The 10219-nt window shown below is 62.5% G+C and overlaps 1 protein-coding gene across 1 annotated transcript; it reads left to right on the top strand.

Moving 5' to 3' along the window:
* LOC116870284 (translation initiation factor IF-2-like) lies at positions 1-9936 on the top strand. The gene is made up of 5 exons (XM_032861927.1): positions 1-229; positions 2020-2235; positions 2357-2691; positions 7483-7605; positions 9190-9936. Exons 1-5 carry the CDS (start codon positions 1-3, stop codon positions 9934-9936), a joined length of 1650 nt encoding a protein of 549 aa, XP_032717818.1.
* The last annotated feature ends 283 nt before the right edge of the window (positions 9937-10219 follow it).

Here is a 10219-nt window from a genome sequence, read left to right as displayed (position 1 = left end):
ATGGCCCTCTGTCAGGCGTCCCTCCCGCACGGGGGCTCCTCTCAGCCCCAGCTCTCCGGCGAGAACGGGAAGCATTTGCCTCTGTTACCACGTAACGAGCGTCTGTCGTCCGCTTCCTGCGGGGCTCGGCCAAGATGTCCAGCAGGACCTTCTGCCCAAGCGGCTTTGCAGAGCTACCCTTCTGGGCCCCGACTTCGCAGAGATGCCCTGGCGGCCGTGCCGGAGGCTGGTGAGCGCTGACCACCGCCACGCCGTGTCTGCCGGGGGCCGGGGGCGCCAGGGATGCCGGGAGGGGCTTGGGCAGCTTCTAGATCCCTCTCTGTTCCCAGGCGGACTCGAGGTGACAGACAAGTGTGGGCGGGATGGAGCTGACCAGGGGAAGAAGGCGTGAAGAGGCCCCTTGTCCTGAACACGAGTGCGGCCTCCGCTCAGCGTCTGCAGTTCTACATGGGAGCGACTTCTTCACGTTGAAAAACTGCAAACAAGAGGTCACCTTCGCAAAACGTCATCTGTCCGCTCACCAGGTCCCACGGGTTCATTCCTGGGGAGCTGACCCCTCCTCAGAGGGCTGGGCGGGCGTCTCAGCCCCAGGCACCACACCCCCTGTCCGTCCATCCATCCTTGTCCTCAGGCTGGGTGCCGGCCCACCCCCGAAGCCAGCAAGGCCAGAGCCCTGGGCTGATGCAGCGGGGAGAGAGCCATGCTCTGTAGAGGGGCGGCGGGAAGGCGAGTGTCGGCCGCGTGCAGCCCCCCAGGCCCTACAGGGGAAGCCAGAACCTCCGTGGGCCCGTGTGCTCGGCCCTGGGCTGGACATGGGGCTCCTGCCAGTCTCGGCTCCTGGGAGGGGCCCTGGGTCGGGGTGGGAGGTGGATAGCAGGGCTTACGGGGCCACTGAGGCCCTGTGGCGGGGTCCGGACATTCTGTGGGAGCTGCCCTGCCTGGGGCCTCTCATGGGGGGATAAGTACGGAGTTTGCTGTGCCCCCAGGCAGTATTAGGGCTGAATGGGGGAGGGCATGAGGGTGGAGAACCTCCCGCCACATGCCTGAGGCCACCAACTGGCGCCTTTCTCCAGGGGCTGGACCACGTTCGTGGCTGCATGGAGGCTGGTCCCCCCAATTCCTCCCCACCTGGCAAGAGGCAGACAGCATCCCAGGGGCTCGGCACGCACGCCCAGGGCTCTGAGGGCCGCCGGAGGCCCTGCTGGTCCCCTGGGAGGGGGGCTGACCCCTCCAGCAAGACCCCATCTGGGCAGGGTCTCTTGGATGCCACGTCCATCCCTGCCGTTTGTCCTGGTTTGGGCGACCCCAGCCACTCCCAAACCTTCCTCCAGGCCCGGGCCGCGGGCTCACAGTGCCATTTGGGGTCCTTGGACGAAAGCAAGAGGACAGAAGACCTCAGCCAGCAGCTGTGGCCCACACTCTGCCTGTGACCTCCTTCAGTGTGTGCGTGTGGAGCGGACCCTTGTCCACGGATGGGAGGGAGAACTGTGGCCGCATGTGGGCTGCCCCGGGCTGATCCGCTCGTCACCCAAACAACGGCCGGCAAGCCCAGCCCGGGGCCACATGAGGTACTTTTCCTAAAGGAGACGAACCTTGAAAAGTGGATCAGAGTGACTGCACGGGGCCACGCGGAGGGGCTCCGAGCCCTCGTGGACAAGGCCAGCAGCAGGAGAACCAAGGCCCGACTCCAGGCTGAGGAGGACAAACCCCTCCCAGTCGGGCTCTGAGGTTAGACGGTCAGGGCAAGCCTGCTCCGTGCCGACCGGCTGGGAGCGGGCGAGTTACCCCCCACGCCTCAGTCTCCCCGGCCGCGAATCAAGACGTTCTGTGAGCACGGCACAGTGTGTGGCAAGCTCCTGTCCGGCCGGACTGTGCTGAATGGGGCTCCTGATCGATGGCATCGACCCAGTGGGAGTGGCCAACGGCAGGTGTGGACCACGAGCTGCCTCCTGGAGTGGGGGGACCCAAGGTGTGAAGGGAGACACGCACTCCGGGAAAATGTGTGGCCCCTTTCGGAAGACCGAACAGACGTGGAGTCCACGGGCTCCGCTCCGAGGCGTCCGCCAGCAGAGACGGACCCAGTGGAGGGCCCCTGGACGCTGGCCCACGCAGGCCTGAAGCGACCTTGCCCCGGCAGCCCCGCGGGCCCCAGCCCAGCCTCTGTCGACCGGAGAACCGGTGAACGCGCTGTGGCGTGTCGGCGTGGCACCCCCCTCGGGGACAGGAAGCAAGGGGGTGCGTCCGGCGTCCCACGGCGTGGCCCGGCTCCCGTGGGGTTTGGGACCGGGCAGCGCTGACCTGGGGGTCGAGAGAGCTTTCTAGGCGGCGGTGCACCTCTGTCCCATGTCCGTGGCAGCTGCACAGGCACGGGACGCGCTGAGCTCTGAGCTCAGTGACGGAGGCCCGTGGGCATCTTCTCGCGCAAACCGCAGCCAGAGTGGAGCCCTGGCCTCGGAGACCCCTGGCGGCCCCATGCACCCCGGTGTCGCCGGGGCCACGGGGAGGCAGGCGTTTGGGGCAGAAATCCCTGCTCTTGCCTGGAACTGTCCCCTGGCAGCACTGGTCCTTCCTGGAGCTCCCACGTGCCCGGGCGTGTCAGTCTGCAGTGGCACCGTTTGTACTGCCCCCCGTGGGGAGTCTGTGCAGGAAGCGGGGTCCGTGCAGGCGGGACCCCGGCGTGTCGGAGCCGACGTAGGGGTCGGACGCCCCGACAGAGCACAGGGACAAGGCAGGGCTGCCGGAGCAACAGGAGATGTCGGGGGGGAGCGAGGGGAAGCTGGGCATGAGCCAACCCCGGAGGAGGAAGCGCCGCGGCGCAGGGGGCGAACGGGGGTTAGAGTGGGGGCCCTCAGGGGCAAGGCTGGCAGTCCAGGGCATTCTCAGAGGGGGGTGAGATCGGGGGTGAGTGTGCCGAGTGGGGAGGAGCCGCAGGGAGCCCTGACAGCCACACGGCGGTTTGACTTGGAAAATGGGAGCCACTGACGTTTCCAGGTGGTGGGCAGCCTGAGTGGAGGAAAAGGGAAGCCCTGGAATGTGGAAGTTATTTCACTCGTTTTCATTAACACCCTCTGGACCTTAAGCGGCAGACGCGCAGACCGAACATTTCTCAAGAGCAGAAGAGAAAGCTCCGGAGCCTCACAGGCAGAGCGTGGCCGGGAAGCGGGGAGCAGGACCAGTCTCTTGTCCTCCCTTCGCTCCAAGCTGCCTGCGGCCGCACAGACATCTTCTGTCTCTTCCTAACTGCTCCGAACCCCCGTCTTTCTCCTGGTGGGCAGGATGGGCCCCATGCTCCCTCCCCGCTGTACCGCCCACCATGACTTTGCCCTTCCCTGGGCACTCACACATACCCGTGGCTCTCCTTGCTTTCCTCCTGATGGCAGGCACCTCAGGAGAGCCACCACAGGGCTCCCAATTGTGTCCCCAGCCTGTGCAGCAAATGATCCTCCACATTCCCTATACCATGGTTCAATGGAGGAGTGGAGGGATGCTGGACGGATGGAGGTGGGGAAGGAGAATGACAGAGGAGTGGAAGGGTGATGGATGGTGGATGGGTGGATGATGGGTGGAGGGAGGGAAGGAGGGGTAGAGAGATAACGGACGGATGGAGGAGTGGAAGGGTGAGGGATGCATTCATGGATGATGGATGGAGAGAGGAGAGTAGGTAGATGAGGAGGGATGGTGGAGGGACGGATGATGGACAGATGGATGGAGGAGTGGAAAGATGGCGGATGGGTGGGTGGGTGGAGAGATGGACGGATGGGTGGGTGGGTGATGGCGCATACGGAATGTTCTGTCTCAGCCGTTCTCAACGAGCAGTCTGTCTAGGACGCAAGGAGTCTTTGAGATTCGGGCTACCTGCCCCCGGACAGCACCCAGGCCACCCAGAACGTGAAGCAGACCCAGCTGGGGTCTGCAGCCTCTTGAGTCTGATACACTCTGTGCCCCCAAGCCTTGGGAGGAGGCCCAGGGAGACTCAGGGCCAGAATCACCCTGGGCACACCTCGTTTGAGTAGACTGAGATGCCCAGCCCAGGAAACCTGAGCTCCCAGGGGACTGAGGGGCCAGCCAAGAGAACTCAAAGGGTCAGGTCACTGTACCGAGGAAGGCAGCAGCTCCGGTGGCCCAAGTTTCCGTGTTTACGTGTCCAAAGTGGGGCAGGTCTCACCGTAGGGAGGGGCCCATGGCGTAAGGCTGGCCCAGTGATTTGGGAGCAACATGGACGAGGGCGGGACTGGGGCCTGTGGGTAGGAAAGGCACGAGGTGTCCATCGCAGGGTGTCTGGGCTTCCGAGTGAGGGATCCTCTGAGACTGATCTCAGAGTCTGCAGTGACCTGCCCGACTGGGCCCCACAGCAGCTGAGGCCACCGCGGAGTGAGCCCGAACGAGGGCGGGGCTGCCTCCCGCTGTGCCGGCGCGGTGCCCACGAGGTGCTTTCCACAGCCCTGCCCCAGGCCTGAGGAGAAGACAGCTGCGCCGGCCGCCGCACGGACATCAATCCCAGAAACATCCTAAACATCCTCTTTCCCCCACCCTTGCCCTTCACACGTATCCCCACGGCTCACTGGCTGGACGCTCTTCACTGATCCGCACCAAAACCCAGCAGGAGGGTGGGGCTGCCCAGATGGGCTCAGACTGCGGGTCCTGCTGGAGTCCTTCCAGGGAGGGGGGCGTCGGGACAAACGTGGTCTTCCCCGCAGGGTGGGTGGGCGAGAGGGATGGCCACGGGGATGAAGGGCAGTGGGGCCACTCCCTGCTGCTCAACCTGCCCCTCCCACGTGGTCTTCCACTGGCCCCTTGCTTTGGCTTCTATCCACCCCACTGCACGGTCCCAGCCAGCCTCCAGGGTCAGCTGCCGTCTCGGAAGCCAGTCCCTGCGTCTTCCCCGGCACACCCCCTCCGCACCTGCCCTCCCGTGTGCCTGGTTCCTCACCTTTCTCTTTCTCCCTCTCCTTGTCTAGACCAAACTCCGTGAGGGTTTAATCTACCTCGGCACACAATTCAAGTGAGACATGCAGAAGTTAAGGCCAATAGCCATGAGCCGGCAGCCATTCCAACACTTTCCAGAAGAAAATCATAGTGAGAATCAACATTCACTGACTGCCAACCCTTCTAAAAGGAGAGCTGCAGACATTTACGCATGCTCTTGAGTCTGATACACTCTGTGTATCTCCCCACCCGCCGTCCATCCACCATCCCTCCCTCCCTCCATCATCCCTCCATCCTTCCATCCTCCAACCCTCCCTCCATCCAACCATCATCTGTTCATCATCATCCATCCACCTCCATCATCCCTTCCTCTATCCATCCATCATCCCTCCACACATGGGATGCCTGGGAGAAGACATTTGCAAATGACATATTATAAAGTGTTAGTGTTCAATATATACAAAGAATTTATCAACATCCCAAAAAACAAATAATCATTTCTCCAAAAAAGACATCCAAATGACCGACAAGCAGACACATGGAAAGATGCTCCACATCACTCATCATTGGGGAAATGCAGATCAAAACCACAGTGAGGGGCGCCTGGGTGGCTCAGTCAGTGAAGCGTCTGCCTTCGGCTCAGGTTGTGATCTCAGGGTCCTGGAATCGAGCCCCGCATCAGGGTCTCTGCTCAGCGGGGAGTCTGCTTCTCCCTCTCCCTCTGTCTGTCTGTCCCTCTCTCTATCTCTGACAAAAAAAATAAATAAAATCCAAAAAAAAAACATAATAAAATACCACTTCACACCAGTCAGAATGGCTAAAATTAACAAGTCAGGGAATGACAGGTGCTGGCGAGGATGCGGAGAAAGGGGAGCCTCCTGCATTGGTGGCGGGAATGCAAGCTGGTGCGGCCACTCTGGGAAGCAGCATGGAGGCTCCTCATAAAGTTGAAACTAGAGCTGCCCTACGACCAGCAATTCCACACCCACTATTCACCCAAAGACACAAAAGCATTAGTTTAAAGGAACGCACGCACCCCGATGTTTACGGCCACATTTTCGACAGTAGCCAAGATGCGGAAGGAGCCGCAGTCCCATCGGCGTGAATGGACAAAGAAGATGCAGTCTAGACACAATGCGATATTCCACAAGAGAAGTGTTGCCGCTGTGACGACCCGGGCGCAGGCGAGGGGCACCTTGGTCTGCAAAATCAGTCCGAGGAAGTCAAGGGCCGCGCGCGCCCCCCGCCCAGACTGGCCATGCAGACACTGCTGCGGAGCTTTCAGGCACGGCCTCACGCCCCACGGGGCAGCTTCCGGCCGCACGTGGCTGCCCACGTCTCAGCCCCACAAGGGCCCGAGCTGACCCGAGGCGCCGGCACAGCCCGGCCCGGCACAGGTGGAGAGGGCATCCGGCAGTCGTGCGGGCCTGGCTCCGGGAAGAGGCGGAGAGGCTGCTGGGGCCCTGCCTCCTCCCTGTCTCTCTGTCTGTCGCTCCCTCTGTTTATCTCCCACTTCTGTCTCTGCTCCGTGTCCTCCTTGCCTTGGCCCTCCCCTCCGTGACCAACCAAGTGGCCGGTGCTGCAGGGGGACGGGGCCGGGCAGACAGTGCACCGTCCCGCTGTGCTGTTGGGCAGGACCACGGAACTCTGCCCAGAAATGATGAGTCTGACGGTTTATCCCTGAGACCTCAACCAACAGTCAACCCACTGAATAAACACGCACGCACATGCAAACACACACGGACGGACGCGGAGGTACACACACACACACACATTACACACTCACACAGAGACCGACACATGCGCACGTACGTGCGCGCGCACACACACACGCACGTAAATGCGAAACTTAGAGACTGTGAACAGTTTCTCAGCCGAAGACATTAAGATCGGAGACTCGATAGAAGATGGTGATGTTGAGAAAGTTTCCAGAAGAGGCTGCCCAGCAGGGCGAGGCCAGGACTGTCTTGGGGGGGACTCCCCTGGTGGCCGCGCGGGCACAGGGAGACCTGTGTCAGGGGCTGAGAACCCAGCAGCAGAGGCCTCGGCCGCTCTACTCCAGGCCGTCCTTCAGGCCCGCCCGCTGCTACCGCAGGGTCTTGTGGGGACAGACCGGAGCTTCGGGCCCTACCCCTGCTCTGTGAACCCCGGGGGCCTCTGACGACCGAGGGCCACCAGTGCTGTCAGCCCCAGCCCTGCCCCAGCAGAGGGGAGCAAGAGACCCTGTTCCACACCGCTGGCCGGTACCCTGCGTCACCGGGAGGCCCCAGACCGCTCCTGTCTCAGCACAGACCGGACAAGCAGCTCCAGCCCATGTGGTAGTTCATGTTGTCCGGGAATGTCCAGAAAATTCCAAGACAAGACCAAAAACGGGGAGAGAAAGCAGAGCAGACGCAGCGAGGAAGGACACGGCTGGTGATTTCCAGGTGGGCAGGTTCCCTATGGAACTCAGGGGCCGAACTGAGAGCCGGCTGGATGGCAAAACAGGGGTCTGCCACACTCCAGGCTGCAAGCACCTGCGCCCTCGCTGTGTGCTCTGGTTTTACACACCAGCAGAGTCGCAACATCCCTTACAACAGCAACAAGCGTGAGCACGTGCACACGAAGTCCACCAACAGCCTGTCTGCGGTCTGGGTCGGAACACGGCACCGAGCGCGTGCCAGCTCTCAGCAGAACTCTGTACGTGTCCGGGGCCCTTCCAAGAAAAGGCTAAATGCACAGGGTGGGGGAACCTTCCCAAAATAACTCACATGTTCATCTTGGGCAAACACGCAATGGGCAGAAGGGGCAGAGAAAGTACTGAATGTGAACGGGCGGGGGAAAGGCAGGGCTGCCATCCCCATCAGTCCTGGAGAGCACCCCGTGCCTGGACGGCCTCCAGAGCCCCCAGAAGAACCCAAGGAGGTTGTCCAGGAGCGAGATGGGGGCTGCCAGGTGTGCCCAGGTGTGCCCAGGTGTGCCCAGGTGTACTGAGAGCTTGGTCCCTGGCTGTTCCCTCTGTGCTGTGGGAGTGGGGGTGGGGGACGCAAGGGGGGTGCAGAAAGGAGTCCTCAGCATCCAACACCCTGGGTCTTCCTTTCCTCCTGTGCTCCATGTGGCCTAATACCTGACCTCTCATGCTTTCTCATGAACAGAGCCCCCACACGTCAGCAGGCACATTTCCCAGCCTTCTTCATGGGCCTGCATGGCCATGTGACTAGGTTCTGGCTAATGGGTCAAGCACAGGTATTGTGTGTGGCTTCTGGGTTGCACTCTTGAAAGTGGGGCCTAACTGCCTTTCTATGGTCTCCTCTCTCCACTGCCAGAGTGTAACTGTGATGGCTGGACCAGGAGCAGCTCTCATGCACCATGAGGCAAATGAGTAGAAATTACACACAGCTGATCACTGACCTTCTTGAAGTCATTGCTCAAAGATCATCTTCTCCTGGGAGCACCCTGGACACCCCACTCACAGTTTCCCCTAGATAGACCCCTTGTTTGTTTGCTTCTTCCTCACAGCTCTTGTCTCTGCCTCTTTCCAGAATGCATGCTTCATGGAGGCAGGGATTTCTGTCTTCTCTGATACCTGCAGGGTGCGTAGCTAGGCACTAGTAAATATTTGTTGAGCAAATGAATGTGCAGAAGATGTTGAATATTGTAAAGTGCTACACCGAAATCATGAAGGAGTAGCAACATTGACACAAAATTAGCCTGCGGCTGGGACTTGTGTTGCAGTGCCCATAGACAGAGTAGGCTAGTTCTTGGCCACATTTCCTGTCTGGCGCCTCATTCCCGGACCTCCTGGTCTCACCCACTCCTTCCCGACCTCTCCTCCATCCGGGTAGAAGTCTGAGGCCAGCTGCCTGATCTCTTGGGCCAATTGCTGAACACCTAACGGTCAAGAGGCCAGAGTAGGGGGATGGGAACATGCCCAGCAGAGGGTGCGTGGCCCAGACCCCATGGTCCAGGAGGCCGCTGCCTTCACTCACTCCCTGAAACTCTGGCACCTGCCTCCTTGTGACGGGTCCCTGGCTGCCGTTCTGCCGCTGGGGGTGGTCACTGTCCCAGAACGGAGAGGTCTCCAGCATCCGCTGGCATGGTGTCCCAGGCCTTGGCACTGACCCTGGCTGCCTGGCTTGGGGGAGGGGTGTCTCCAAGGTCTTAGAGCGAGGCCCCCAAGACCCTGCTGATCTGAAGGGACACTGGCCTGGAGAGGGAGGCTTCCTGCCTCACGGAGGGAATGTGCCCCATTCCCCAGTGACTGTCCCCCAGTCGCTCTCCTAGTGGTCCCCGCCAGGTCCCCTTCTTCCGAGGGCCTTGGCCCCCTCCGTGCTTGACGTCGCCGGGTCCCAGGGGCGGGCTCGTCCCCCGCCGCCGGCCCCGCCCCGGCCCGGCCCCGCCCCCGCCCGCCCCGCTCAGACCTGGGCCCCGCCCGCGGCCGCTCCCGCCAGGCTCGAGCCCCGAAGCTCTGCTGGCACCCGGGGATCTAGAGGCTGGGGCTGGCGCTCGGCCACCATGTCCCAGCGCTTCGTGGTGACCCCCGCGGCGAGGGGGGCGGGGGACGCGGGGCCCATCCCGGAGGGCGGCGGCAGCCAGTTCCTCAGCCCCGGCCGAGTCCCGTGCTTCGACCCCGCGGCCGCCCCCAAGACGCCGAGGGTGGACGCGCTGCCCATCCTGCGCTACTGCCGCGAGCCGAGCCGCTACGGTAGGTGCGGGCCACGCGGGGCGCCCATCGAGGGCGCGCGGCCTCCCCGTCGGTGCGGCGGAGCCGGGCGGGCGCGCAGGGGAGTCGCCGACCAGGCCCCGGGGTTGGTGCGAGCGCTGCCCGGGTCCCTGGCCTTGCGGATGGCGGCGGTGGCTGCGTCGTCAGCGCTGGGTCGAGCTGGTGAGGGGCGTGTCCTGGGGGCTCCCCTGGGGACTGGGCCTCGGCCCGGAAGGCCCCCGGCCCCGCTTTCTGCCCTGCCCTGCGCCCTGGAGCGGGATTCGACTCCCTGGGCCCTTGGGAAAGCTCCCGAGCAGAGCACCGTCTGACCTCATTGTCCCTGGAGCCCCAGGCGTCTGTTGCCAGTGTGCGGGAGACCCCCCAAACGCTAGGGCTCCTCCTGTCTGGGGAGATGCCCAGGGCTCAGCAAGTCTGTGGGACCCGGACAGCCCTCTGGTTGCTCACTTGGCGTGTGCCCCCGGTGCACCCCCCACACCCACGCCTTTAACCGCCAAACCTCTACTCCGGCTTTCCTTTGGTTTTGAGGACTGTAGTCCAAAGGCACTAAGAAGTGCCCGCCAGCACCTCGGGGACCCCTGCCCCAGCCCGTGG

This window comes from Lontra canadensis, unplaced genomic scaffold (genome assembly GCF_010015895.1).
Source record: "Lontra canadensis isolate GAN:19392208 unplaced genomic scaffold, GSC_riverotter_1.0 scaffold22, whole genome shotgun sequence".
Classification (NCBI taxonomy): domain Eukaryota; kingdom Metazoa; phylum Chordata; class Mammalia; order Carnivora; family Mustelidae; genus Lontra; species Lontra canadensis.
This window is presented reverse-complemented; position numbering and strand designations above follow the sequence as displayed.